The sequence below is a fragment of the Mus pahari genome, chromosome 12 (genome assembly GCF_900095145.1).
Source record: "Mus pahari chromosome 12, PAHARI_EIJ_v1.1, whole genome shotgun sequence".
Lineage (NCBI taxonomy): Eukaryota > Metazoa > Chordata > Mammalia > Rodentia > Muridae > Mus > Mus pahari.
Window position 1 is genome coordinate 49,572,708 of NC_034601.1, and position 9,320 is coordinate 49,582,027.

General features: G+C 44.8%; 1 protein-coding gene across 4 annotated transcripts in view; it reads right to left on the bottom strand.

Moving 5' to 3' along the window:
- Nxpe3 (neurexophilin and PC-esterase domain family member 3) overlaps positions 1 to 5,224 on the bottom strand; it is a 57,102-nt gene extending 51,878 nt beyond the window's left edge. For 2 of the 4 annotated variants that reach the window (XM_029544421.1, XM_029544418.1), the window contains exons 1-2: positions 5,114 to 5,224; positions 339 to 589 (exon numbers count right to left, since the gene is read on the bottom strand). In XM_029544421.1, the coding sequence (XP_029400281.1) occupies positions 339 to 431 (93 nt within the window). In that variant the 5' untranslated portion in view covers positions 432 to 589; positions 5,114 to 5,224. The other 2 variants (XM_029544419.1, XM_021209561.2) reach the window with 2 other exon arrangements.
- Positions 5,225 to 9,320: the final 4,096 nt, after the last annotated feature.

The window sequence follows — 9,320 nt, forward strand, 5'->3', positions numbered from 1 at the left end:
ATATATATATATATATATATATATATATATATATGTGAAATGCTTAGAGCCTGCTTGTTGGAACTTCCATCCATCCATCAAATCTGTATGTATGTGTGTGTGTGTGTGTGTGTGTGTGTGTGTGTGTGTGTGTGTGTGTGTGTGAATGTGTGAATTTTATGTTTCCTTTTCTTTCTCTCCAGCCCCTAAAGACTTAGAAAAAAACGTTCAGGGTTTTCCCCACTGGCCACAGGGAGCGCTGGCCCCAGCGAAACAAGCTTCGTCCCCTCACACAGAGAAAAAGTCTGCTGACTATTCCTCTAATGGCTGGCCGCACATCACCAGATGTGAGTACTCACCTCCACCTGAGTGACATTGACGACCAACACCACCACCATCAGCACCACAAACAGGTAGCAGAAGACTCGTAGTTTGAAGAAATTGGTCCACATTGTCCGGCTGTGTCCTGATGACCCATGGCCGACACCATGTCACTTTCTCCGTCAAAGCTCCATGTCTCTGTTCGCGGCGCATCCGGTTTAACTAGCTGCCATTCTGCCCATCCTCTTCAGAGTTCTGTAGGAGACTGCAACGATTCAAGAGGCATGTTCTGTACAATAAACAAAAGAAATGAAACTCTTACCAATTGCAACAGAAGTCCATCTCCTTTCATCGGCCTTATCCAAGGTCCAGTCACAAAAACAGAGGAAAGGGGCCTGGGGACAGTAATCTCTTATCTCCTGGGGACCACAATGCCTTATCTCTAGGTAATTGCTTCAGTTTCCTTTTTCAACTCTATGCAGAGATGGTCATTGTTACTTATAACTTTTAATAGGAAAAAAAAAAGTTTTCAAACTCAGACATTGTGAAGTAAAAGTAAAAATTACATTTCTAGAGTCTTTTTTAATTGATCCTTTGTGAATTTCTACACACCAATGATTTTATTTTTATTTTACGTGCATTGGTGTTTTGCCACCATGTGAGACGGTCAGATCCCCTGGAACTGGAGTTACAGACAGTTGTGAGCTGTCATGTGGGTGTCTGGGAATTGAACCTGGGTTCTCTGGATGAGCAGCCAGTGATCTTAATCACTAGCCATCTCTGCAGGCCCAAATTTCTAGAGTTTAACTAAGTAAAATCACCTCACTTCCCTTTCAGGTTAAGTTATACTCATATATGTACATACTGGTTATAGGTAAAGCATGTTAGCAGGAGGCCTCGTGTTAGTATATGGTTGTATGTAAAACACCCTGAAGATGTGTGTGTGTGTTGGGGGAGGGGGCTTGGATAGACAGCTTGAAGAATTTGTAAGAGATGCTGAGTCTTTTATCACAGATGTTTATTGGTGAAGGACTAGAGTCTTGTAGCAAATTCAAAATGTTCTCTCCAGCTGCTGGTTTTACGTTGTTGGTCCTGCTGTTGGGTTTGGGGAGTGGGGTATTTCTAATCAGTAATGATTTCAATTATTCCATCACTCTGATAATATCATTTTTGTAACATTTATGAGATTGCAGTAACTTCTCATTTTATAGCAGGAACAGACAGCTGCGCATCTTAGTTTTGTAGAAAAGTAAACAGAATAATACACAAGTTTTTCCAAAAGGAAAAATCAAAAAAACAGTTGATTGGAGCTCTTTCAAACAATATATATATAACATATAACTATATAGTATAACAATATATATAACTATATATAACAATATAGTTATATTGTTATATATAACTATATATAACAATAACTATATAGTTATGTTATATATATTGTATATATATATACATATATATATGTATATATATATAAACAATTCACTAGAAAATAAAGTAATTTCTGTGGAGAATCTTTTCTTGTAAACCATGGAAATTTCTGATTCAAGAATGGATTAGGGGCTGGTGAGATGGCTCAGTGGGTAAGAGCACCCGACTGCTCTTCCAAAGGTCCAGAGTTCAATTCCCAGCAACCACATGGTGGCTCATAACCATCCCTAACAAGATCTGATGCTCTCTTCTGGAGTGTCTGAAGACAGCTACAGTGTACTTACATATAATAAATAAATACATCATTAAAAAAAAAAAAGAATGGATTAGTTTTTTGTATTAATGTAGGGACATTTTGTTACTTTCTGTAAAACAAAAATTAAAGCATCCACACTGATGACAATGTATATATATGGCTTTAAACTCCAGATATGTGGGAACTGGAAGCATGTCAAGCAATTTACTTAGTTATTAAACTTTTCTGGAAACAAGTCTTAAAGGGCTGCAAGAGTCCTCTCATCTCTCATCATATGTCTCTCTCTCTCTCTTCCTCCCTCCTCCCCTCCCTCCCTCCTTCCCCCTCCCCCCGCCCACTGTAAAGGACTTGTAAAGAGGAAGTAACTGTTTCTGTTCACAAAAGGTATGCTACGGGGTGAAGGTTCCAGTTAAGGGACATCCTGAATCACTTTCCAGCTTGTGTTTGGCGTTTGCCATTGCTCTCTGCGCATGAATTTTCTTCATACCTTCGTTAGCCAACACCTCTTTAGTATGTCTACAGCTTAGGCTTGAACTTTGGCATTGCTTGCTTTGAGACCCTTGTTAATGTTTGCAGCCGTATGCATGACCCAGAGAGTGGCATTATTGGGAGGTGCGGCCTTGTTGGAGGAGGTGTGTCACTGTGGGGGTGGGCTTTGAGGCCCTCCTCCTAGCCACATGGGAGTCAGTTTTCTCCTATCTGTCTTTGGATCAAGATGTAGAACTGTCAGCTCCTCCAGCCCCATGTCTGCCTGGACTCTGCCATCCTCCCGCCTTGATGATAACGGACTGAACCTCTGAACCTGTAAACTAGCCCCAGTTGAATGTTGTTCTTTATAAGAGTTGCCTTGGTCAGGGTGTCTCTTCACAGCAACGGAAACCCTAACTAAGACAATGTTTATGTATACATTTTATCTTCATTTCTTATCATATTGCCCTGAAATGCAGACGAGCTGACATCATCCTCTGAACTTAGAAGGGGCAGGCAATCCTGATTCATATACATTATCATCTACTATTTAAATTTTTAAATTATTTTTATAATTTACATATGTATGTGTGTGTGTGTGTGTCCATATATACCACAGTGCACACACCTGTGGATGTCAGAGGACAACTTATAATAGTTCTTTCTTCCCATGTGGGTCCTGGAAACTGAACTGAACTTTGAAGGCAAGAAGGTTTCCCTGCTGAGCCACCTCCAACCCTTATCTGTTATCTTACTGGATATTTTCTACGCCAGCTACTGTTACTGCTCTACTCATTCCTCAGTTAGTGTGACTTCCCCCCCCCCCCCCCGGAAAGCCTGATCAGATTTACTCTCTTTGTTGTTTAGAGGTGGATCAGAAAGAATTCCATTTTTACAACTCCAGTTTCTGCTGCCTCTGAACTGTTCCCTCCCAGGCTCCAGCCAAAAGGCTCAGCTCTGCCCAGGCACTGATAGTGATCCCAGCCTGATAAAGTGTGTGCCAGTGCTGACAGAGGCTTCTTTAAAGTACCTACTGCTCCAGTAGCCTTTGGCTGGAAATCAAACACACACTATTATAGACCTTAGTGAGAGACAAGGGTGTACATTTAGAAAATAGTGAGAGACATTGTCTAGTGTAAGCCCAGGGTGGTTGCTACCTTGTAATGGTAGGTTCTTCAGTTATTAGAAGTGATAATTCTGTAAAAGGGGGCCAGTGTGGTGACTCAGCAGGTAAAAGTGCTTTGTGACAAGCCCAGCAGCCGGATCCCCCAGGAGCCACAAGGTAGAATCACATTCCAGCGTTTGGCCTTGGTCTCTGCTCTCTGCAAATGAATTTTCTTTACACCTTAGGAAGTCAACACCTTTGCCGGTACTGCTTTTCGTATGTCTACACCTTAGGCTTGGATTCTTTGGCATTGCTTACTTTGAAACCCTTGATTTCCCTTACATAGCTTCAGTAGAAGAGCAGGGTAGTCGGGCGGGGGGGGGGGGGAGGGTATTACTTACTTCAGTTGGCAAGGGCTAGTAGTACTAAAATGAATTTTGAATTGTGCCTTGCCATGGTCTCTCAGGACAATAACCATTCCCTCTTCAGTAACCTTTCTTCAGTTCCTTTCTCAGTAGCAGATTAGTCAACCCAGAAGAAATTATGAAAATAACAAACATGGAAAGAAGACGGTAAGCCCAGTCAAAAGGGGACAGAGCCCCCACACTGCTGGGTTAAAGTATGATGTGCCCTCCCCTGAGAGGAATCAGACAGTCATGAGGGTCCGGGCATCCTGCCAGCTTCAAAGACACCCTAATATTCCAAATGACACATAATGCCTACAGGAAGAGGGCACAATCGCCAGGCAGTGTGATTCTTTATCCATTAGGAACATGGCAATAATCTATTGTTGACGAAAAGCAAGGGGAAAATTAGACTTTCATATGCATTTTTGCAAAATCCTGTCTCACAACCTCTCTGAGCACCACTGCCCTCCTGAACTTGAGTCAAGCAGAAACAGAACACAAGCCAAGATCTCAACATCCCACAGAGGACTGTCACACACTCGTTCCTCCCTGCATGACTACTCTGATGCCTCCAAAACAGCAGCTCAGTAAGGCCTGGGTGGCCCAAAGTATGACGAGACAACAAGAAAAGAAGCAGCTGGCGCCACAGCAGCGATGAGACTGGCGATAGGGACCAAGTACAGTGTCGCCAAGCTCTCTGCACTGGGAGTGGAAAAAAGAAGAGAAGTAAGGGGTGGGGGTGCGGGGTAGAGGGGCCTGGCTGCGCTCTCGGGTTCAGGTCACCTGAGGTGCCCGCTACCAGGCGCTGCGGCGCTGCAGCAAGTGGAGAAACTGAGGATGGAGACGTTCTGGCTCGCCCTGCATCCTCTCTGCAGCGCCTCGGATCATCCGGACCTTGGCAGTCGCAGCCCAGGGCTGAAGCTCTGCCTGCGTCTTCGGCCGGGGCCTCCGCTCCCGGGCTCTGGAACGCAGTTAGGACTCCCGGGGCCGCAGCTCCCTACACCGGGCCGGGGTCGTTAGGGAACCGGGGTCCGCGCGCGGAACACAGGGCTCTGCAGCTGCGGGGCGCACGAGGCACGCCGCACCCGGCGCTCTCGGGACAGGCTCCGCCCCGCCGCGCGCACCTTCGCAGCTAGCACTCACCCGGTCTCCGGTCTCGTTCGCCGCTCGCCCTCCCACGGGATGTGGACGCTCCGATCGGGGGCCTCCGCGCCAGGCTGTTCTTTCCCCGCTTCCTGACCGTGCTACGGCGCCTCACCCCCGACCCCCGGCTACGATTGGTCCGACTATGGGCGGGGCGGGGCGGGGCGGGGATGTTGACTGACAGCCGCGCAAGCTGAGTGATGTGCCCAGTGGGGAACACAAGGAGTTGGCACTGCCTGTGATACCCGGCCGCCCCAGGGAGCTTGGGTTCGGATGACTGTGTACCTCCGAAGATACACTGTAGCCCGAGGGCTGGACCCTTTTGGAGACAGAAATACAGATGACCTTCGGACATGAGCGTTTCCCCGGAGCGTCCCCTCAGCCGGTTCTCTTCCTGAGAACTAACCACAATGCTGACCCAACAGTGGCAGAGCTGCTGGTACCAGAGAAACACTGCTTGCCAAACGTGAGCATGGAGATAGCAGGGTCTTGAAGCTTCTCTCTTTGAAGTTAGTCTCTTGGCAAAAGTGCCAGGATATTCCACCCAAACCACCCTCAATGCTGGGTTATCCTAGTTTGGACATTTTATGTCAGAAGAAGCTTGGTGAATCTGAGATACTGAGAGAAGTTCCTAGAGGACAGAAAGGCCTGTGTGGGACAAAAGCCACAGGACAAAAGTTCCTGGCTTTGCTGTGTTTCTCGAAAGGGCATAGAGCACAGTAGAGTTGGACTTTTAACCTGAGCAAAATGCTGGGGGGGGGGGGGGGAGTCTGGGGCTGGAGAGATGGCTCAGCGGTTACCGATCACTGGCTGCACGCTCTTCCAGAGGTCCTGAATTCAATTCCCAGCAACCACATGATGGCTCACAACCATCTGTAATGGGATCCGATGCCCTCTTCTGGTGTGTCTGAAGACAGCTACAGTGTACTTACATATAACAATAAATAAATCTTTAAAAAAAAAAAAGTAAAAAAAAAAAAAAGTCTGCCCTCAGACTTAGCCCCAAGTTGAAGAAGAATCAATATGAATTACAACTGTCATGAATTATCATTATATTTATTGACCATGGAGCTATAAGAGCCTGAGGTCAGGAAGGACTGAAGCAAAACGACTGTCTTCAGGGCATGATAAGACCACGAGGTTCAGGAAAGCAGAGCACCTGTGCTTGCCTCTACAAGACTTGAACGAAAGCAAACCCACCAACATTCTCACATGGCAGGACAAAGGGTTCATGTACACACACACACACACACACACACACACACACACATACACACACGTTAACTGAAGACCCAATGACGGCATCTGGGAGCAGGAGATACTGTTTTCCTCAAGGGTCTGGGCCCTGGTAGGTCAACCACTCTCCAGTGAATGGCCTCACACCTGTTAAGTGTTTGTGTAGCACAAACTGGACTAAGTGGTTTGTTTGTTTGTTTGTTTGTTTAAATTAAAAGAACACAGTGAAGGGAGTTGGAGGTGGATCACGGGGGAATATAGAGAAGAAATGATCAAAATACATTGCATGAAGTTCTAAAAGGATTAATAAATTTATATTAAAAACTTACAGATTCTGCCAGGTGGTGGTAGCTTGAATCTTATTTCCTAGCACTCAGGAAGAAGAGGAGGGCAGATCATTTGAGGCCAGTCTGGTCAGTGCCTGAATTCCAGGACAGCCAGGGCAACACAGAGAATCCCTGACTTTACAAACAACAAAAGTAGCCGGGCAGTGATGATGCCTGCCTTTAATCCCAGCACTTGGGAGGCAGAGGCAGGTGGATTTCTGAGTTCGAGGCCAGCCTGATCTACAGAGTGAGTTATAGGACAGCCAGGGCTACACAGAGAAACCCTGTCTTGAAAAACAAAAAAAACAAAAAAAAAATGTATAGATTCTGAGAATAAGTACTAAGTGAGTAGTGGACCCTTGTCTGGTATGTGCAAGTCTCTGGACTTGATCCACCTTACCCCCACCTCTGGCCTCCGTCACCATCAGCTAGCTGAACATGCTTCCTACTTTTTCTAGCTATAATTTCAAGATAAAAAAGCACTTTGTCATTTGCTAAACACTATAATCACGATTGCAGAGAATTTTCTAGGAACAAACAACTATCAGCTCATTTGCCTTAGAACTAAGAGGTTGCAGACTCCTTTTTAAAAAAAAAAAACAGTTTCTCAGCAGGACCTCTCCTGCCATGCTTGATTCTTGGCTAAAGTGAGGGGCCTTTCTCAGCCTCCACTGTGCAAACTGAGAGTGAATCAGCAGGTAAAGTTTTAACCATTTTTTTTTCTTTTCTTATGAACATGAAACATAGAACAATCAGTCATTCAGACAACGAAACAAAAACATACATGAATTGACACGAGGACAGATTGGTGCACCAAATATAGACAATACAAAGACGGTAGAGAACTTCTCCTGTAGGGGCCAGAGAGAATTAACAGGACGTCTCCCGATTTCTCTCTGTCCCTGGGAGAGTTCCGAAATCCATCCTTTCCTGCTTATAAGAGGCAGATTGTCAAACCAAGATTAAAACCCAGAATTCTCTAACAGCTTCTGGTGAGCATCTAAAACTTCCAATTTATTTAATCTGAGGGCAATTCTCTGAGAAAACACACAATCTCTGTATACTAAATGTCTCAAATAGCCTAAAAGTTTACCATGCTGAATCTTCTTGGAAGTTATCATTAGCCCACACTCAGTCAAACATTTTACAGCCATCTGCAAAAACACTCTCCACTTTCTGAAACCAAGAAAAAAATGCCATTCACAAAATGAATTCTATATGATTGAGGATATGATTTTTTTAACTTCCAATAAAGCCTTATCTATGAATTTTTGGCACAATGTAGGATAGGGAAGTTGTAAATAAGGTAACAGTAAGAAATGAGCTATATTTTGACCTTTATGAAATCTCTTTTTAATGCTTTAACCATAACTTTTTTTTGTTGTTGTTTTTGTTTTTGTTTTTTCGAGACAGGGTTTCTCTGTGTAGCCCTGGCTGTCCTGGAACTCACTTTGTAGACCAGGCTGGCCTCGAACTCAGAAATCCGCCTGCCTCTGCCTCCCGAGTGCTGGGATTAAAGGCGTGCGCCACCACGCCTGGCTAACCATAACTTTTAATTTTACCTAAAGTATCAGAATCCACAACTTGAAGTTTTTTTTACAAATGAGGTCCGCGGTTTCTGAACCGGGCTAAGAGACTGCCCCTTTAGCGTTTTGTCTTACCCGCTTCTTTAGCGAGCGGGGTTTCATCCTTATGCAACCTTGATTTACATTCATTTTTCCAGTGCCTTCCTTTGCCACAACGCAGCAGGGGCCTGGGGGAATGCCCTTTTTGTTTCCCAAGGGATTTTTACAATCCTTCCTCAGGGGCCCCGGTTTCTTACAACCAAAACATGAAGCTTTCATTTCCCTGAGATCGCTTTTCATTTTCATAGGTTTTCTTAAAATTGACACTGAGTTTCCCCTTTTTATTACTACAGCGTAGGCCTTTACTACGGCTGGTGAGCCATCTAAACACACTTTAATGTCAAGACTGCCCCATGAAAAAATTAATTTTCGTCCTTAACCGGTTTAACTACCGGCCCATCTGCAGCACGGTTTGACGAATCCTATACTCGCTTGAGAAAAATAAAGCAGAAAAAGGAAAAGGAAGGAGAAAGAAATGAAGACTGACCTGCCCCAGTGTCCCTGTTCGAAGGCGCCAACTGCTGCAGATGGACCTCACTTCCCGGATCTGTGTGGAACTGGGTCTCTGGTTGCAGGCAAGGGAAGATTTGGCGAGGTGACAAACAGTCCACACGAGAGAGTGTGTAAAACTGAATGTAATTTGTCAATTCGAGCATCAGACTATACAGAATAAAATAGGGAAGTTAGGTGACACATCAGGGCAAGGTACAAATGAGGTTACCAGATGCTTAATGACTTACACAAAACAGAAGAATGTAAACACAAAGACTGGCAGGAACTAGGCAATAAAACAAGTGAGACAAAGTCAGCTCTATCTAAGGTCAGCTATAATCTTAGAAGCCAGGTGTGAGGTCTTTACACTCCCAGGGCAAGGGCTTTCACACCCAAGTCGTGGTTCTAATTTGGGAGTTGGTTCTAGCATTCTAGCTAACCTTCTCATGAATAATGCAATACTCTAAAACCACAGCCCAATCTTCTTCCTAAACCATTGTAAATTCCTGTACATGGGAGCAACTTGGC